General features: G+C 39.5%; 1 protein-coding gene across 1 annotated transcript; it reads left to right on the forward strand.

Annotated features, from left to right (window-relative positions):
- The first annotated feature begins 1,516 nt into the window (after positions 1–1,516).
- On the forward strand, positions 1,517–21,606 carry ino80da (INO80 complex subunit Da). The gene is made up of 10 exons (XM_077221452.1): positions 1,517–1,533; positions 2,787–3,033; positions 6,340–7,001; positions 8,430–8,529; positions 8,737–8,961; positions 9,047–9,156; positions 9,321–9,454; positions 11,336–11,547; positions 14,565–14,722; positions 14,930–21,606. Exons 2-10 carry the CDS (start codon positions 2,816–2,818, stop codon positions 15,835–15,837), a joined length of 2,727 nt encoding a protein of 908 aa, XP_077077567.1. The 5' UTR covers positions 1,517–1,533; positions 2,787–2,815; the 3' UTR covers positions 15,838–21,606.
- The last annotated feature ends 158 nt before the right edge of the window (positions 21,607–21,764 follow it).

Below are 21,764 nucleotides of genomic sequence, written 5' to 3' on the forward strand. Positions count from 1 at the left end.
GTCGGGGGTTTTCTCCCCCTGAACATTTTTAAATTCTGGCTGCTAAACATACCATTTCAATGCAGTTTGGGAGGGACAGAAATACCTTAACGGAGCTAGCAGCAACCCTCCTCTATCTGAGGACTAAGTTAAAGTAGCCTATCTATTTTGTAAGTTTATGTAAAAGACAGGTTGATGAAAGAACTGTAACCTCAAATTCAAAAGACTTTTGAAGTCTACTTCATTAAAGCATGTTTACACACACACTTACTGTACACTTAGGCCTACTACACATGATTTTAAAAACAGTACCATTGCAGTTTTTATGTTGTGATTTTAAATTGGTATGTGACCTAAGAACGATCTTACATTAAAGGTACATAAAGGTGCTGAGGTCTGACTTTGTGGTGCTCTGAAATTAAGTTATTTTAATATTAATATGTGATGAAGGACTTTGAAAAAAAGATTGACAGATTTCAGTGCTGAATAAGGTTAACACTACCCCGTTTATTTGAAAATGGTTAATATTTGACAGAAAATGTAAAAAAAGTAATCAAATCAAATGTAATATGTAACATTACTTTAGTAATCCCACTACCTTTTAATATCATCCGATAACTAATTCAATGCCGATTTGTTGCTTTGCCTACTTACCACTTCGAGACCATCTGTAAAACATTGCCAGCTCAACGTGGAGCATTATTAATTATGGAGCATAATAGGAATAAAGTTGTGACAAAAAATTTATCAGGGAGGAAAAATCTGAGGGGCACTGCCTTTAATCTTACTTTATTGACCAATGTACTTGCTTCTAACCTTCGATGATTCAGTTAAACCATATACAAAAATGACTATAGATTTTTTTGTCTTTATTGGTAAAGCAAGTGTTAATTTTTTTTCTCCTCTTCTGTTCTTCTGCACAGCTGAAAGGTTTGTTTGAGCGGCACCCTCTACTATACACGCGTGAATTTACAATTCCTTCAGCCTGAGGCTTATTATTTCACTTTTTGGTGTGAAAGGGTCCTTACATTTGCCCAAAAAATGTTTTTACTATAAAAAATAGCCTAAGCCCAGGCCCAGCCCAGGTGGAAAAAGTAACGCAAAAGTAACATAACACATTATTTTTCTCAAGAAGTAACTAAGTAACGCAATAAGTTACTTATTAAGGGAGTAATGCAATATTGAAATGCATTACTTTTCAAAATAACTTTCCCCAACACTGTATAAATGGCATTTGACAAGTAGGCCTATTTGGTGTCCCGAGTAGTTGATGGTGGTAGTGGATCAGATGTCGTGTTCCCGCAGAGCCGCTAGAGGGGCTGTGAGTCTGCCGAGCACTGAACTCTAAACCCCCGCAGATCTGTTCAATGAGAGCACAAGATAATATCATAATATCGAAAGTGCATTAGTGGTCGTTTTTAAGGTTCACCACTTCAGCAAGGAATATTTTCCGTAGCATAAGGAATTCCGATGAATATTCGGTGCAGTTGATGGTCTGTGGCGTTTATACAGTCTGTCCGGAGTGAGACACCGTAGAGGCTGAACCCACTGCAGGTAAGCGGACTCGATTACAGATCTACCCTACGCATGAGCGCTCTGACCCCGACACCGCGTTACTCGAACAACGAGGCTTATTAGCTACTGTAGGCCAATGTTTACATTGACTTAGAATGTTTATTCAGCCAGCCGTATTGTGTGGCGGTTGCTTTTTCTCAATTAAAAGACGCTGCAATAATTGTGTAAGTTTTTAGGAGATTAGTTGGCAAAGGAGTTTAGATTAAACGACTATTTAAGCCTAATCAGATGTAGCGCCCCGCTTTTTCGGCCTGATTTAACGGGCCTCCTCGCCATTGTTTTATAGCCACCCTTCACATCGAGTAATAGACACAAACTTCACGTATTTAATAAAATCAGATAACAAAATGTGCGGTTGCATGGGGTTATATTTATATTTTTAACATTTTAAAGCTAAAATTAGCGCAGTATCACGTCAATGTTTCTGTTTCCTGGGTTTGTTTTTAGCATTGGAGCTAACGAGGGAAATATCAAAATAATGTGTGATTTTGACAGCCAGAGTCTCAAACTACATTTTAAACTGGTAACAAAATACGGATTTGCTTTAACAGTAGCACAGCTGTCCAAACGCTGGCTGAATGTGATGTTTTATGAGTAATTTAGCATAACGATTTGATGACAGCAATGTTTATTTAATAAAATCGATCATTTGTTCAGTACAAACTTAAAGGAAAGGTGATATGATATCCGCGTTTAAATTCATTATTTCAGTGTCACAATAAAATCAACATCTACCATAGTGTTTCCGAGGTTTTCTTTGCCAATTACTTTGATTTACCATGTATATCACATGATATATTAATTATGCTAAGAGTCATTATATATAAATATGTTTACATATCAAAGTATTTTGTGCCACCACATTCATCATTATCTTATTTAGCAAAATAATACGTAATTTCTAAACATGTCTGCCACATGCAAGCTGAACCGTCCTGTCAATTATACGGTTTTGTCAAAATCAAGCTGATGATATAATATAATGTCACATGCCTGTTTGTTTTGGTCCCACTGATCCCTGACCCGTGTGTTGAGATCTTCGTAGTTAACCTCTGACCCCATCAGCTGTGACTCTGGGTTGACATTTAGTTCAAATATTAAACCAAAACACAAGGGCTGTCAGTAGATATTACACGTATATGGTTCATGTAGTATAGGGCTTGCATTTGTGTATTGTGAATGAGTCTGTCATTACTGTGTTGTAATGTAGACTGTTTTCTGTCTCTGGTCAGCTGATGTTCTCAGGGACCAGAGTCACGTGATGTACGAAGGTAAACACATCCATTTCTCAGAGGTGGATAATAAGCCGCTGTGCTCCTACAGCCCCAAACTCTGCAAGCAGCGCAGATTGAACGGATACGCCTTCTGCATTCGTCATGTTCTGGAGGACAAAACCGCTCCGTTCAAACAGTGCGAATATGTGGCGAAGTACAACAGTCAGCGGTGCACCAACCCCATCCCCAAAGCAGAGGAGCGACGGTAAGATGAGGAGCCGGATGAGTGTGTACTGAGTCACCAATCATCCACTGGTGCTCATTCAGATGCTCAATTTAATTTAATGATTTATTCCATTTTCATTTCCCTTATTGGTTATGGAATACCAGGTAAAGTGTGGCTTGCCTGTGGTAGGGCCCTATGAAACCTGTTTTATTTTTCCATCTGATTTTTTTTTCCACCTATTTAAATTTTTCTGGACTCTGGTTTAATTGTTAAATGTAACAACAATTTATTTAAGTTGAACAACATTTTTTTTAAGGCTCTGCGAAAAACTTTTTATTTTTTTCTCAAATTCTGTGTTTCCACTTTAATGGTTTAATAGAATTTTAATAATCAAAAGCATGTCTCGTTACAGAGACACGCAGAACATCTATTCTTCAAATTGAAATGTTGTGGTTTAATATTCACTTATACAGTTTATATACAGACATTAGTCCATATTAGTCCAAAAGTACATGAAAGTTGATACCACAGTAAAAAACAAAACAAATTTTATACATATTTTAAAAAACAAATTACAATTATCTCACCAAAATGTTTGCTCACTTAATGTATTTGTGTGTTTATGATGTAATTTGTTGCAATAGTCAATAATAAAACAAGAATGAATAAACACGTTAGAAGCAGTAGCATAATTAAATACAGTAAAATAAAAATACAAATTAAACAATGCTGTTGGCTATAATTTTTCAGGTAGGCCTAACAGTAGTTTTCAATTAAAAATACCACAGACACTGAATGGTCAAATATAAAATAACTCTTATTTGTATGCCTACTGTGGTAAAATCACTGTAATGCACAGACTTGAGTGCGTTATTGCTGTTACTGAACAACGGCTACTGTAATATGATTTTCTACAGTATCAATGCAACGATATAAGCTGCACTTTCTTAATCTTTTCAGTGATATACTGTTATCGAACTTCCTTGCTGCTGAGAGCGACGATTAGATGAATATTTTAAAATGTGCTGCACGAAAAAATGATAGCGGTGAGAAAACAGCAGTTAAGAAGCAGTGATAGTGGATTTGTTTGCAGCACCGCTGTCACGTTTATTTGCACAGCGCTTTATACAAAATATTGCTTTAAATGAAAATTCAGTCATTATTTACTCACCCTCACGTCGTTCCAAACGCGTAAGACTTTTGTTAATCTTCGGAACAAAAATTAATGTATATTTAATGAAATCTGAATGCTTTCTGTCCCTCCATTGACAGCTACACAACTAAAACTTTCAAGCCCCAGAAACGTAGTTAAGACACCATTAAAGAAGTACATGTGACTCCAGTGGATTAACCTCAGTTTTATGTACTTCTAATTTTAGGTACTAAACCTCAACCAAACTCTAAACCTTGAGACTTGTTGTTTTCTTTTCTTTATCTTTTTTTTGTTGCAAGAATTGTATAATATAATTTATTGCTGATTTGTTGTTTCTGTCCTGTAGAAATCTGAATATATCTAATTGTTTGACAATAGGCAGTAAATGCAATAAGAACTGTCTAAACATTGTCTATTCTTTCTTCAGAATTATATAAAAGGTTTGTTAGTTAACCAGAATTAAGCAAAATCGCAGCCAGAATCATTACATTTCATATAATTCTCATCCTTAAATGAATGGATAACAGGGTTATTATTGTTTACTGAAACTAAAGCTAAAAGCATAACACAATTTGTTTGTTACTTGAAATAAACGTTAACTGAAAAAAAAAAACTTAAACTAAATGAAAATGAGAAATGTTGTCAAGGCAACTACCTGAAAAAATGTTTAAGTTGGAGTACTAAAATTACTAAAGCTAAATAATAAATAAAAATTAAAAACTATATAGACATATTTGAAGAAATAAACATCAACAACTTTTAAAATTTAAGTGCAATTTAAGTGCAAGAAAAAAAAATCTAAACTAAAAAGTATATCAGTGAAAATAAACTAATACTCGTGGAAAAGTTCCTGATTTAATAGCGCTTTTACCAAAGCCTATGGATTACAATAATACTATGTATATTTATTTATTTATATATATATATATATTTTGATGCCTTTTTTAATAATGAATTGTATGTTTGTTCACTGTTGATTTGTATTGAATAAAGGCCCGTTCACATCAAGCACGATAACTATAAAGACAACGATAAAGATAACTATATATGCGTTCACACCAACGACCGATAACGGTCTTTTTGTTCTAAGCACGCGCGCGCCCGCGCTGCCGTTTCAAAGTAGCGAAAATGGATGACCTGCTGCTGCTTTACGTTACAAAAAATATCAAAAGAAAAGCAGGCGCTTTTGGGTACACGATATCCTTAAAAGACGAGAGGAGTTGGGGGAATCCGAATTTTATTATAATTGTTGTTTACAACATGTCATTGAATATGTTTTTGCTGTTCTTATTGCCTTTACACGTCTTTGCCAGCAGATGTCCTCAGCCAGCATGCTATGTCCCGAGCGCATCTAAACAGTGAATCTAGCAATCTAGTGTAATCGATCTAATCTAACAGTGAATTTAGCTGACGAAGTCAATGATGGGATAAAAATATCGCCTTGTCAACACCTTTATGTATACAACGCCTTTTTCACTGCAACTTCAGCAATGTTGTCAAAACTAGCGCTGGATAGCCTACCTGAAGTAATTTTGTTACACTATGCTAAACTGCATAATATCTCATCGTTAATACTTCTCACCATTTATTCCCAGGATACGACCGATTGTTTCCCTATATATCCATCTTTTTATCCTTGAAAAGGGGGTTTGACTTGTCAAACAGTGGAGGATTTTTTGTACCTCGACAACTTCTCTGCAATGTCATCTGCCATTTTAAATGTGCGAGACCTTTAAATTGGAATGGATTCTGATTGGCTGTCAGTGTTTTATCGTTCGACAGCTGGAAAAAAAAACTTTCTGAAAGTGATCCCAACGATATCGTTCCTCATATCTTTATCGTTATAGCTGTGGTGTGAACTTTAATAAGGAGAACGATTTTTAGAATTATATCTTTATCGTTATCTTTATAGTTATCGTGTTTGGTGTGAACTTGCCTTGAAAATTTTCTATCGCCAGTGATAGACAATAAAGTTTTGTTAAATTCTAAAAGTTCCTGGCTTAATAACGCTTTTACCAAAGCCTATGCATAACAACAATTTTACATGAGAATCAAAGAAAAAATCTGTAGCATGGCTTAATTTGACAGAACTATTATCCCTTCATGATCTAATGGTTGAAATGTTCTTTTCCATGTGCGACAGGTGTTGTGGTGTGTGTGTGATTTGACGAATTGTTCCTTTGCTCGGGCAGATACTGTAACAGCCACCTCCAGGTGCTGGGCTTCATCCCGAAGAAGGAGCGCAAGAAGAAGCATGAGGCTCTGGAGGAGGTTCGCTCGCGCGCTCATGTGGAGTCTGTGGCCCTCAACATCACCGTTCCCTCTCTAGCCCTGAGAGACTCTAACGGGCTCGGCCCGTCGCTGACCCCGATGCACCTCTCGGACGCAGACCTCCTCGACCCCTTCGCCTTCTACGAGGAGGACACGGACGGGGAGGAGAGTGTGGCGCACAAGAGCTTCGCGAGGCCTGTGATTGGCCTGAGAGTGACCACCCGTGACCCGGAGCACGTGATCTCTGAAACCGGCACACTTCCACCCTTCCCACACTTGCCACAACCCCCTCCCCCCCCACCCCCGGCTCCACCTCCACCTCCACCCTCGGCGCGGCTCGTCCAGCCGCCTCCGCACACGGACCGGCCCTTGCTGTGCAAGCCCGCTCCTCCTCAGACGGGGCCTTCTGTGTCGTCTGTCCCTGCGGGGTCCCCTCGCCCCCCCGACGGCCCGCCGCCCCGGTCCGTGGCCATGCGCCCCACTGCCTTCACAGCGCCCCCTGTCTGCCTGCTCCGACTACAGCACCTCGTGCAACTCTACGCGCACAGACAGCGAGAGCACGGAGATCTGTTCCCACATCTCGGTACGGCATACTTGCTTCATCAACACACTTGAAAATGCAGTAACTACTTGTTTTGCCACTGTTGAGCTTCTTCAGTTGGGTGTCTTGGGGCTTTTACTGATAACCACTGTTGGGGAAAGTTACTTTGAAAAGTAGCCTAATGCATTACACTGTGTTACTCCCATAAAAAGTAACTAATTGGATTACTTGGTTACTTTTTTAGAAAACTGTCCTATACACTGCAGAATACAGTCAGTAACTACATGTTTTACCTTTGTTGAGTTACTTCAGTTGGGTGTCTTAGGGTGTTTTAACAGAGGTCGACCGATAGTGGATTTTACCGATAACTAGTGTTGGGGAAAGTTACTTTGAAAAGTAATGCATTACACTATTGTGTTACTCCCTTAAAAAGTAACTTTTTTTAGAAAACTGACCTATAAACTGCAGAATACAGTTAGTAACTACTTGTTTTGCCACTGTTGGGTTACTTCAGTTGGCTGCCTAAAGCTGGGTGCACACTGTACGATTTGGCCGTCTGAGATTTGTAAAATCCTAAAAGATTCCTCTGATGATCGGCTAAAATCTGAAGTGTTTGATCGTTAGTTTGACATGTTCACCGACAGATTTCACCTCCTCCTAAATTTTAGCAGTGTCAGAAGATTTGACTCACAGTCCTGCAGTGTGACTTTCCTACGACCACCGCCAAATTGTCTTTGTTTTTCAGGACAAGCCATGATCCAAACTAACGTTAGAGATTTCTTTGTAGGGAACAAACGCACTCGGACCGCAGCAAACGTGCCCAGTGTAAAAACGCCCTTAGACTATGATCTGTCCTGTGACACTTGGGTTTGGCTCAGGTATACTAAGATTAACAGATAACTGAGTGTGGAAATGTATATGAAAGTAATCTGATCTTGCAACAAGCAAACAAATTCTTGAATTAGTTTTATTGGGCAGGCTAATATTGTGAACCTAATTGTATTTGTGTGTGTATGTATGTATGTATGCATGTATGTGTATATGTATATATATATATATATATATATATATATATATATATATATATATATATATATATATACATATATATACATACACACACACACACACACACACACTAGAATACAGAAGCTAGTTTCTGCCGCGGAATAAAAAAAGGAAATTGCGACTTTAAATCCCAGATATAAACTTAGTCAGAATTCTTAGATAAAAAGTCACTGTTACCTTTATTTATTTATTATGTGGCGGAAACAGACTTCCATGCTAGATTGGCACACAAAGCCAAAACAGACAGTAAAAATATTTATAATGTTACAAAGATTTCTATTCATTAAAGAGTCCTGAATAAAAACAGCAAATCAGCATATTAGAATGATTTTTGAAGGATCATGTGACACTGAAGACTATAATGACCTCGATATCGGATTATACGCACGTGTGTTTTCGCAGGGCTAGACTGGTCTGAGGACAGTTCAGATGAAGATGCAGAGGAGCTTGTTCCTTTATTGCCTCAGGCCTGTAGACTTCAGGAAAGAAGCCCTCATCAAAGGTAAGACATTCACTCCTCACCTGCTTCTCTCAACTTCTGGGGCGGCAAATATAATGCAATGTACAGTAGTTCAGTTACTTCATGAGTGCAGATAAAAATGTTTGAGACAAAGAAGCTAAATGAATAAATGTAAATGTAATGAAGCATTTAATAGCCATTTTTTATTTATTTATTATTTTATAACTTTTTTTGGTGTGTGTGTGTCAGCTCCTCAAATGAAAAGCCTCTATCCCGGCGGGCACGTATGGCACAGCTCTGCTCATACCTGCAGGAGAGGTATAAACACCTGTGCCGACAGGACCGGGCAGCCGCCCGGCACAGCAGATACCGATACGCCTTCCGGAAAGCTCTGCTTCACGCTGCGAGCAAAGACCCCGACTGCACTGCACAACTCATCCAGAAGCTCAGCAAGAGCTCACAGACCTCAGCCTGGTGCGTGCAACATGTGTAAAGCAATTTCAGGACTTGTGTATGTGTGTTTTAACTTTAATATTTGTATAATTTTGTTTTTTATCAGTTCAAGGTCTGCAGTACCACAAAAGTATGAAAGGATAATATGTACGGGAACCACAAAGGGTCAAAACTGCAGCGACATAGCTTTGCCTTTTTCACGCCACTGTTTTCAACGTATCCTTTAACATATGCATACTTCAGGTAAAAGAGCATGTGTTAGTGGTGGCTTAGTGAAGAGACGATGTCAGTTTGAACAAGTAACAGCTACGTGCAGTTGTCAGGTGTGTGTTGTGCAGTTGTCAGGTGTGTGTTATGCTCTTGACAGCATGTCACTGCAGATATCTTACTGAACCGATCTCAGCAGCTGTTCTCCAGTTGCACCGCACGGTTCGCTGATGGACAGCAGTGCTCCGTTCCTGTGTTTGACATCACTCACCAGACACCTCTTTGTGACGAACATGCAAAGAAAATGGTGAGAAACCACACCTCATATGGATAACCATAAAGGGATAGTTCATGCAAAAATGAAATAAGCCCATGATTTACTCGCACTCAAGTCATCCTAGGTGTATCTGACCTTCTTCTTTCAGACGAATACAATGTCCTGACTCTTCCAAGCTTTATAATGGCTGTTTCTGTTTTGAAGTCCATAAAAGTGCATCCATCCATCATAAAAGTGCATCTATAATCATAAAAGTGCATCTATCCATCATAAAAGTGCATCTATCATCATAAAAGTGCATTTATCCATGATAAAAGTGCATCCATCCACCATAAAAGTGGATGCACATATATGGATGCACATAAAAGTGCATCTATCCATCATAAAAGTGCATCTATCCATCATAAAAGTCCATCATAAAAGTGCATCTATCCATCATAAAAGTGCATCTATCATCATAAAAGTGCATCTATCCATCATAAAAGTGCATCTATCATCATAAAAGTGCATCTATCATCATAAAAGTGCATCTATCCATCATAAAAGTGCATCTATCCATCATAAAAGTGCATTTATCCATGATAAAAGTGCATCCATCCACCATAAAAGTGGATGCACATAAATGGATGCACATAAAAGTGCATCTATCCATCATAAAAGTGCATCTATCCATCATAAAAGTGCATCTATCATCATAAATGTGCATCCATCCATGATAAAAGTGCATCCATCCACCATAAAAGTGCATCTATCCATCATAAAAGTGCATCTATCATCATAAATGTGCATTTATCCATGATAAAAGTGCATCCATCCACCATAAAAGTGGATGCACATAAATGGATGCACATAAAAGTGCATCTATCTATCCATCATAAAAGTGCATCTATCCATCATAAAAGTGCATCTATCATCATAAAAGTGCATCTATCCATGATAAAAGTGCATCCATCCATGATAAAGGTGCTCCACACGGCTCTGGGGGGTTAATAAAGGACTTCTGAAGCAAAGCCATGCGTTTGTGCAATATAAAAATATCTAGCTTCTCGCCAAACGACCATGTGGATTCCACTTAAGTCTAAGTATTAAGTAAGTCTTAAGTATAATTCATAAAAATGTCCGGTTTCCACTGTTTTTCATGGGACCTTTAAGCGTGTACTTTAAGTTGACTGGCGCTTGCCTCTCGCACACAATACGGTACTTTGTTGCGTGACGTTATTCACGAGAGGCTGCCTTGTGGGCGGCTCTGCGACGCGCACACACACCGGGAGCAGAGCAGACAGCGCAGCAGCATTGCACACAAAATGCCGAAGCGTGAGTGCAGGTTCACAATTGAAGTGCAAAAAAAAATTCCCACGGAAGGTGGAGTGTACCATGTGCAAATATTTTTTTTTTATTTGTATGTCATTATTCTATTGTTGCGGGCCAAAAATGTAATGGAAATTATGTATGTATGTATTAAAGTTCAATAGTTGCAAGCTTGTGAATGCATTTGACAAGCATCGGTTTCATTGATGCATTCAACCCCCAGTCCTCTTTTCTGAAGAATACAATATGGTCACCCAAATATGAATATTTTTCTTACACAAATGCATGGCTCTGCTTCAGAAGGACTTTATTAACCCCCCAGAGCAGTGTGTAGCACCTTTATCATGGATAGATGCACTTTTATGATGTATAGATGCACTTTTATGGACTTCAAAACAGAAACAGCCATTATAAAGCTTGGAAGAGGACATTTTTTAATATAACTCAGATTGTATTCGTCTGAAAGAAGAATGTCATATACTGCTAGGATGGCTTGAGGCCGAGTAAATCATGGGCTAATTTTCATTCTTGGGTGGACTATCCCTTTAAAGGGGCGTATTAACAGCACAGAATTGGTTGTAAGTAAATGTGTGTGTATGGCAGGATAATTTCCTGCGTGGAGATGGCAACAGACGCAGTCTGCAGCAACAGCGGCGTCCACGTAAGAAGACCAAACCACCTGCACTGACTAAGAAACACAAGAAGAAGAGACGACGAGGTCCACGCAGACCGCAGAAACCCATTCCCCCGGCTGTGCCACAGGGCAACTTACTAATGCCCTCCCTCTCGCTGCCTGCCCACCACGCCCATGTCAGGTGCCCAGCTTACTCTCGATCCAGCATCACAGTCTTGCTTTACAAATGTGGTGTTGTTGCAGTCCTAAATGTCATAACACATCACACATACCAGTGTTGTATTCAAGAATGGCTCATTCGAGTCCTGTGTAGGTGGAGTTCAAGTCAAGATCCAGACCAGAAGAGGGTCTGAACAGTTCGGACAATATAAATGTGTTCCACTGAGGCCAATGAAGCTTGGTATTGCATCAGTTTTGCACAAACTTCTACACAATGTGTGTTTGATGTATGCCGTCGAAATAGTGCGAGAGTGATTCAAGATCAGTTGGCTGAACTATGTTGAACTTTAGTATTGTACAGACAGCCGCTGTATCAAGCAGGACACAAATTATTGAAAGAAAAGTTTGTTGGTACATAATAGTGTCCTGATACTGGAGTTTCTATCTTTGATACGATACCTTGAAAAATATCGATTTTCGATACAACATTTGCCATACATACTACCGTACAGATATTTGTATTATTATCTCGTAACTTTTTTGATAAGTTGGTCTTTTTTTAATGCCGTGGGAGCATTAAAAATTCTTACGTCTGAAATTAGGATCTCTTGATTTTAAGGCTATTAAAAATGTAAAAAATATTTTTTAAAATTTTAATAAGAGGTAGTACTCTGTCAGTTCCAGGTCCCAGTTCAACAAACAAGTCTACAAGAGCTAAGCGATAAAAGTAGATTATTTTTATTCTAGTTGACATAAATGAGCTTATGTATGATAACATAAAGCTTTGTTATTTGGGACAAGGCCAAAATTACAAACAAAAGATAAATCTTCCTAGAAGGGGGTTAGAAATAACTTGCCTAGAAAAGATAAGAAAAACTAAATTAAATACAATATACTTGACTCCTACTGTCCAATAAACTGGGTATATAATCATCTGGTATGTATCAGTATTGTCGCAAGGATACTATTACAACCAATAGACTAGGACCACTAGTGTCATGAAAGAGCAACAGTTTAAATTCTGTCACTACTTTAATTGCTAGCTACCCGAATAATAACTCATCTGGTTTAAAGGCACACTATGCAGGAATTCTGTTTTTGTCAAACAGCGACTCTAGGGGTGCAATACTTGCACTGTCGTAAATGCCCCCCACTCCACCCCCCACACTGGTACCTGTTCGGTAGGAAATAGAAGCGTCGGGCATGCAACAGGCACAGATAGACTCGCAAGATATTGACCAGGTAATGTTTCACGATTTCATACAAATATTAGGCTACTGCATAGTCTTCCTGAACTACTGATGATGATAAAAGGATATTAATAACTATATGTCAAGTGTTAGACTACTTTATAATAATAAAGTAGCCTACCACGTTTGCTGGCTTATAACGTTTTTACATGATTTCTGCTAAATCACAAGTAAAAAGCCTATAGTCTAGGACTACTGTATAATTTCATTTGTGTTTTTTGATTGTAATGTAAACATTACAAAATGCCAGATGACATCAATAAAGTTAAATGTACGTCGCATTATTTCATAACATTCGCCGTTGTGATGTCATTAGACATGATTATTACAATTTATCATAATAGTTTGCAAATTGTGCTCGTTTACACTTTTTACAACCTTCTAGGCTTAACTTTATTTGTGTCCTGATAACTTTGTGAGATATTGACAACGGTTCTCATGATAATCTCATGATAAATTATTGGACTGGTCTAATTATTAACAATGGATGAATGAACAGCATCGTAAAAAATGACATACTACAAGCAAGCGCAACAACATACAATATAGAACGCAAACAAGTTTACAAATAAGATATTTACTGACTAGTCCATCAACAAGATCGCCAGGTCAGCATTGCTGTTGCATCCAGTGCTGCTTTTTAGCTCGCGCCAACGAGTAAATGCCCGACCGAGTGGGACTCTTGTCCGGTTCCTCACGCGGTCAGATTCTCTTTTCCTTTTCAGACTTTCTTCCGACCGATTTTTCTTTGCTCGTTCCATCGTCTGAAATACGCGCAAGTGTCTGCGTGCTTCATATGTTGTTGTTGTGTTTGACGTAGTTGCCTTAAAGCAAGTCGTGATTCTCGGAGATTTGTCGAGGGCGCTCGTCTCAAACTTACATTGCCGGTTTTTCCAGCGGCGTCCCCCCCAAGCTTTACTACCAGGATGATTCGTCCTACTATGAGTTTATTTACCACCTAAATTACTTTGAAGCTGTTATATTAAGGTGCAATTGGTACATAGTGTGCCTGTAAGGACAAAGAGAAGAGAACTTTTATGAACCCCTTGAGAACTGAGGTTTATTACTGACATCGGCAACAACACAAGAGGATCTGTGCTTGTGATGTGTTGGCAAACCGTTCATATGCATGTATTTCATAGATTATGTTTCTGACATGATTCAAAATCAGGGTTTGTACAAGGTGCTTAAAGTACTTGAATTTGACTTTTTGAAATGTAAGTCCTGGAAAACCTTTGGAAAACAGAGATTTTTTTGAAGAAGTACTTTGAAAGTTCTTGAATTATTGAAAGACAATATATGGGAATTCTAATTTTATTCATAAAACTATCTTTTCACACAAAATTAAAGCTGTAGTCCGTCTGATATAGATATAGAGCCATTTTGCACGGCTGTGAGCGTGATATTGCTCATATAAATATCCAAGTATATGATATAAGTTTTATTCTTCAAGTCAATCATATATTCATGGGGGGAAAAAAAGGAAAGCGAAATCTTTGTCATAGTATCCTTTCAATGGTTAAAGTTACCGCAGGCATTGCATGTGCTGCACTTTATTTGTACCGTTTTTTAATTTTATTTATCTATTTACCTTTTTTAGATTTTAAAAGATAATGAAAAAAGATATTGTTTGAGAAATGAGATCTCTGATTGTAGTCCTTGGTGAAAAAAAAGAAAAAAAAAGTAGTGATTAAAGTCCTTGAAAGTCCTGGAATTTGATTTTAAAGTTTCTATACAAACCCTGTAAAATTTGACTAACTTTATTTTCCGCTTGCATTCGCTCTTGCAGGAGTCCGTCGACCCCCGAACTCAGTGCAGATGAGCTTCCTGATGACATCACAAACGAAATGCCTGACATTCCCAATGACCTTGAGCTGAATCAGGAAGATTTCTCTGACGTGCTGCCCAGACTAACTGATGATCTTCAGGATTTCGACCTTTTTGAGGGTACGGTCACATATAATTATATGACAATAGAATATCGTAGAGACTTGAGGGTGGGCTCTATTCACCCGGGGCCAGCAAGCCCTCACACACACTGCCCTAGCATTGTGGCAGTTTTTGCACCAGTTTTTCAATCAGTTTTTTTCCCAGAAAATGTAGAAATGTTAGTTGGCATGTGTGCACTTGTCTGAGTTGTCTTTGTGGATCCAGGTAAGAATGGAGAGTTGTTGCCCACCACAGAGGAGGCAGAGGAGCTAGTCCGAGCCCTGCAGGCGATGGGCTCGTATCCCGACTCCCTGGTGTGTTTGTCCTCAATGGGTGAACTGACCCCAGCGGACGGGGTGGACCACCGCACCATGGCTGTGTTCTCCGGATCAGGGGTCACGACGACTGGCATTGGAGATCTTCTAAACAGCCGAATCACTTCAGAGACCTTTCATAATCTAGAACTGGAGGGGAACCTCCTTCATGCCCCAACAGACCACCATTTCCCAACATCCCCTTCTCCGCAGCCAACCCAGAGCAGCACCGCAAGTTCAAATGGGGGATTAACACAACGAACGTTTTCCCGAGCGCCCAAACCGGATACCTCCCCACTAGGTACTCATTACAGCAGCGAGCCCTACAGGGATCACATCTCCCCCCGACACGGTGCCTCTTATCAAACCGACCCGCCTCTCTTATTGGAGGTGCCTTTGAGTGGAGCACCGGTTCCTCCGCGCACCTCCTGGAATAACCTCCCTCTCTCGCTCACCGACCCGGCACAGTTCGGGAACCTCCTCACTGCTGAAACTCACCTACTCTCCACCTCTCTGTCCACCCCTCCATCCACGTCCCACTCCACAATCCTGCAACCCAGCGCCGCGCTCTCCGCTCTTCCCCAAACCGGCCTCACCTCACCGTCGTCCTCGCCCTCCTCACGCGACCTCCTCACACACACCCACACCCAACCTAAACTACAGCTCCCACAGTTCAGTGCAGCCTTCGGCCACCAACTGGCTTCCCACAGCGGGATCCCCAAAGACCTGCAGCCCAGCCATAGCTCGACAGCGCCACCTACTGGCTTCAGCATCACTAGTGCCACTGCTGCCACTCCCCCATTCCCTCAGAGCAACTGAGACCATCCCATCTCACATTTTAAAGAAATGGTCATCATTTACAAATGTCATCATTTACTCACCCTCATTACTTTTTCATTCATGTAACAAGAAAGAAATTTTGATCAATGTTCACTCTCTGCTCTTTTCCATAAAACGAAAATTCCATATTGATCAAGGTCTGTCAAGCTCCAAAAAAGCAATTTCTGCACATTCAAACCTGTGTATAACGGCTAGTTATGACGTGACAACCGAGGGCGTTTTGGCAAACATGTTTTTACTCCCAACTCGTTACTTATTGACACTCGGTATCACATTTTAATGCACAGGGTACCTTTTCGGCGTAATTTTACGACGAGCGGGTAATCTGATTGATACGCATTTAATTCTTTGCATTTGAAAAAAGTAGAATGGATTTTATCACCCCTACCCTAAACCTACTCACTTCTCAACAATATGAAATACATAACTGGCAAATAAAAGTAAATTATTCATTATATTGCATTATATTATAAGGTATTTATTGCAAAAACTGAAAGTAATAAAAGTATTACTTACAACTCATGTTGTATTCCAAGTCTTCTGAAGCCATACGATATCTTTATATGATGAACAGAGTGGAAAAGGTTTTAATCTTTGAAGATGATCCTGCTCTGTACGCAGTCTTATCTCCTTCAAAAGATCTGTCACGAGACACACAAGAGCCAATGGCGACGGTGATCCCTTTTCTGTCTGTTCTCCACACAAATCAATCGTTTGGCCTCTGAACACTTGGAAAATACAGATACAGGTAGGTTTATGGGTTGGTGTAGGGTTACATGGTCAAACATGGCTAAATAGTGTGAATAAAGAAGTAAATAAAATTATGCTGGCTGATTAAATTGAAAACGACATTCCAACATATGTCTCAATAGAAAAATGATACCCCGATATATAATTTCATCATGATTAAATCCACATGCTCATTGCGTCTGTCTATTGATGCCAAAGGTTTCTCATTGAAAGCAATGGATTACCCTGCTCGTTGAAAAATGACGCTGAAGCGTTACCTTGTGTGTTAAAAAATGATAAGTTGGGAGTGAGAATGTGTTGGTTTGTCATCATTGATGTCAAATCTAGTGTGACACGTCTTCACATGCCATATTATTATAAACATATTTGCACACAACTTTTGATTGCTGCAAGATTTTGAGTTAAGGCCTGTTAACACAACCAAGACAAGTTTTCAGTGCGATACACTTTTAATTAACGTATCTGAACAGCTATTAATGCGACTGTTTAGATGAACACAAACATTTGTACGCTGTCATTTTGTACTGCAAAGAAAACGGGCTGACCAATAAGTCTCTTGCTATTGAAGACTTGGAACATAGTGTACCAAGTCATTTGGATCACTTTTATGGTGCTTTTTTTGCCTTTTTTGGAGCTTGAATGGCTCAGCTTCAATTTACTTTAAATGCATGGAGAAGAGTAGCATGAACATGCTTGAAAATATCTTTTGTGTTCTGCAAAAGAAAGTCAGTCACTGGTTTAGGGGTTTTCTCTTTTGGGTGAACTAACTCTTATGCCCTGACTGACACCATAGACCAGCAGCAGATTTGAGTCTTTCTGGACACTTATCGCTGCTTGGTCCGTCAACAGTGTCCACCCCATGCTTATTGTTCTACTGAACCAATAATTGTGTTCTGCCCTCATATATACCCCTTTTTCACCAAATGGTGCTAGTGCTGGAGCCTGTGCTCACTGCCGCCTCAGACCCGACCCATATTTCTACTGACTTAAGAGCAAAACGATGATAACTGACTACATTACTACATTACCTGCTCATGTGCATTGCAATCTTAGTTTACTCCTGGTTTTGAGAATTTATTTTCACATTCAGAGTAATTATCGTCAGAAAAAAACTACGTAGAAATGTCAACTGAAGTAATATTTTTACACTTTTCACGGGAGTCTTTTGCCATCCAGTGGTACTCCACAGGCTCTAAATGTCACTATTTCTCCGATTGAGACCAACGGGTTAAGGAGCTAAGGATCAAAACCACCTTTTTTCAGTGAAAACGTGCAAAATAGTGCCGTGCACCAGCACTGTGTCAGTGGAAAAGGGGTGATGGTCTGCTGTACTAACGCTAGTGAATCGTATCCTATCATATTACTGATTCCATTAGTTATTTCTCAAATGAAATGAGATTAGCAGGTGTGCTGTTGAGTCCTTGTGTTAAGGCCCAGGTATACGTCATTTTCCGTGTTCTGCTCAAGAGCACAAGCCTTTCAAAGTATACTCCTTTAGCCGTGCGCACTATCTAGTGGGCTTTGTTATCAAGTCACATGTGCGCTGTTGCCACAAAAATGAGGCTGCATGAACATGGTGGACGAAGTATACTTTGAGCTTTAGGAAGGTGCTTGTATGTGTGTGTGTGTGTGTTGGCTGGAGAAAAATAAGGGCAAGACTCAGATTTATACTTGGTATTAACATCTTTCTCAGGTGATCTGATCACAAATGTTTAGCTAAGAAATTCTCCTTTACACCAGGCATTAGCATGCATCTCCTGTGACCTTATGAAGGTTTTTTTCGAGGGTAGGGTAGTGATTTCATGACTATATCGTGCAGCGACACGATACCAATCATTTCAATGGACAGCTGGAGATTTCCAGTGGCTGTTGGAGAAAGGATTGAGACAAAGTAGAGATGTTTAACTTTATGCAAATCAAGAGCAACTTTCGGAAGCGACAACCAATAGGAGTGAAGTGAGTGGAGCAAGCTGACATTCAGTACAATCTATATCTTTTATTTAGAATACATACAAATGTCATTTACGTCTTTTAGTTTGTCAAGAGATTTAAAGCGCAGTTTTTGAAGAGTGCATGTGCGAACGTGCTCTAGTACGCAAGAACGAGCCTATGATTGGATCTGGAAATAAAGCAAAATAACAGAACAATGAGAATTAGTCGTCAGATGCCATGTCCTTAATTTATAGCAAAACATCTAGATTCTCAAAACATTCGATCTCAAAGAGTTTTATTAAAAGTGGTTATTACTCCACCACCTGCATGACATCATTAACCAACGTGGTTGAACGACCAATTTGTGACAATACGGTTTCGGGAAACTGGTTGATTTCTTCAACGATGCGTCGTACTCCAGTAGTGAAGCCGCGAGTTACGTGAGCCCGGATAGACCGGCATTTGCCCTGTTGCTGCAGATAAATAGCAGCGATGCCAAAGAGCACTTGCTGTTTCTCGTTCATCTTAAAGTTTAGCCATTTTATATACTGATTCCATTTATATTTAGACTTTTCTGAATGATGAATGTCATTCACAAGCGTTACTACGAATCTCTTCTCTGATTATGTGTGCAATGGTGAAAAGGAGGAACAATCATTTTCTCTAGCAATCTGTGACTCGCGTAAGATCGCAGCAATTAGCAGAGACAACAATCAATTCCCGATGGACAAAATCAAGTCCTGCCCTTCATTTTTTTTTTCCTAGTTCAAGAAGCCGTTTCACTCTGATACACATTGCAACACAGAAGACAAATTTGGTCACAATTCCGGTTAATGCCACTTTTATAGTTGTAACTTGCTTGCAAAATGTTGTCCCAGAGATTAAGCATTGCATGAGAAGTTGGTCCTTCTCTGTTGTCCAGGATGGATGTGTAATGTTGCATCTCTGAAAGTGTGTTTGGGTCACCCAAGATGAATACCAGGTATAAAAAAAAACCAAGCTTGTACAACTTTCAGCCTGTAGCCCAGAATGAACAGCCAACAAACCTCCTGTCTCTCAGATATCAGGGCTGGTCTAAGCTTGATGTGGTCTCAAGAGAATCTACCATACGACTTGTAATCAGGACACAAATCTGTATGACTGAACAGTATGATTCGTTGATGGGTTTCTGCACACGCTCAGTGGACCAGGCCTGGACTGCTCACATCATCACACGGTTAATTAAAGCAATAATCTCGTCAGCAGAGCCAGTCTTCATTCCCAGCAGCCTTGGCCCGCAGTGACCAACAGCTGGACCTCATTCTCCTTCAACAGCAGAGATCTCAACCTAGAGCTGGCGAATCGTGTAAAAACACTGACATGGAACTCGTTCAGCGACGAGTAAACCGAATAATGACACTTTAAGGTCATTTTTTTGCCAAATATATGGGTTAAAACGTTAGTTTTTCTTCATGGTGCTTAATCAGTTTAGAGCCTCGTTTGGCCTTTCTAATACAAGAGCCGTTGGTGGCAATGTTTCAGAGTACAGAAGAGGTGGCGAGGTGGCGGGCGGGGGGGCGGGCGGATGTCAACTCAAATTACCCAGTCTTTGCTGTGCAGACATTTGGTGCAATTTCTTTGGAGAATGGTTTGTGCAACCTGATGGTTTTTCTCCAGATTTCCAATGAAGTGTCAGGTTCAAACTCAGACATTTTTAGCCACCGTATGTCAGCCTTGGGACCAGCGTTTCCTGCAGATTTCGTTTTCTATTTCGGAGTTATGACCGTAAAACCAAGGTTTCGGGTAGATTTTAGACACTGAACGATTATCATATATGGTTAAGTATTTAAATATATTTATCAAATAGAAACCTATAGATTGGGTTTTATTGGTTGAATTGAGTGGCGAAAGATAAACATGAGATTTAAAAAAGAAAAGAAAACTAGTCATTTGGAAACTACTTGGTGGAACTGAAGCATTTAATGGGATAATGTTTGGTAGTTTTAATGGCTATCAAAACTCCTCTTGATTGATTGATGTTGTGTATCTGTGTCTTTTATTCTGACGAAGAGACTGTGATCATGTGCAACGGTATTTTTGATAGCTATTAAAAAGTCAGTGGTCTCTAAAAAAACATAAAACCACAACCATGGCCCTTATTCACTCTTACTTTGATCCAATCTCGCTAGTCCAAAAGATAATGGGTCTCATTCATGAAAAACCATCAGAATGAAATTGTGCAAATCGCCATAAATCATCACACTGAATAAAACCAATGTGACTGTTAACATAACAATGGCTTATAGAAAGGATTCAGTTCATTCTCACGTCAACAGTCTCTTTGAACAGAACGGTTCCTAAAACTGCTGTTACGTACATCGAATTCATTTGTAAAACCAGTATAATATAAACTTGCATTGAATCAGTTTAAACCCACTCAGATTCAGTTGAATCATTCTTATTTAAGTGATGATATTGTATCGATTGCAAGAGTTTATGTAAGAATGGTTTTATGAAGATTTGGCGTTTCATGAATGCGATCTGTTGGGTGCCAGAATGATCACAGGCCATTACTGAGTTTTGACTGTTTTGAGGGATCCTTGAGTAAGTGAATCTCATGTGTTCAGATGCACTTTCACCTGCACTATGTCCCACGGTTACTTGTGAACGAGTCGACTTTGGTTATTCCCCCACCTCTCCGTTTCTCTGAGGAGCTGAGATGTTGTGCAGTCCACGCTTCCCCTGTGTTACTACTGTGTGTGCGTGTGTGCGTGTGTGTGTGTGTGTGTGTGCGCAGGTCCGCTGCACAGAAACCGCTTGCACTGCGTTAGGATGGCTGACTGATTCCTGTACTCACTGAATGTACTGTAGAACCGTTTTGAAAAACTCATAGGATAGTCTAGTCACCTTTTGTTATTGGTCTTTAATTTGTCTAAGGTATTTTTTTTGTATACAAAAGTTTACATTTTTATGTATATTTTTCTTGTGTAAAAAAACGATGTAATAAGTGTATAAACATTGTATGTAATATCTGTATATAGAGTGACAAATTTTGATGTAAGAATTAAAATTGTGTGAATTTGCTCAGTTTTCACTGCGGTTTGGATTGGTTCTGCGGTTCTCTACACACTCGTCTACTATAGACCGGTTTAGAGACACAGGTGCTTCCTCAAATGATGCCAATATGGGTCATCATAGCAGCGATTGCTCGGAAATGTGTTAGCCTGATTTGAACTTTAGCACAG

This window comes from Siphateles boraxobius, unplaced genomic scaffold (assembly GCF_051911475.1).
Source record: "Siphateles boraxobius isolate OS27281-9 unplaced genomic scaffold, OSU_SipBor_1 83, whole genome shotgun sequence".
Taxonomy (NCBI): Eukaryota; Metazoa; Chordata; class Actinopteri; order Cypriniformes; family Leuciscidae; genus Siphateles; species Siphateles boraxobius.

Excerpts from the sequence above, each read along its gene's own strand:
- ino80da (XM_077221452.1), top strand. The coding sequence starts at position 2,816 with ATGTACGAAGGTAAACACATCCATTTCTCAGAGGTGGATAATAAGCCG. Across the intron at positions 7,002-8,429 it reads AGATCTGTTCCCACATCTCG|GGCTAGACTGGTCTGAGGAC; the intron begins GTACGGCATACT and ends GTGTTTTCGCAG. Across the intron at positions 14,723-14,929 it reads GGATTTCGACCTTTTTGAGG|GTAAGAATGGAGAGTTGTTG; the intron begins GTACGGTCACAT and ends TTGTGGATCCAG.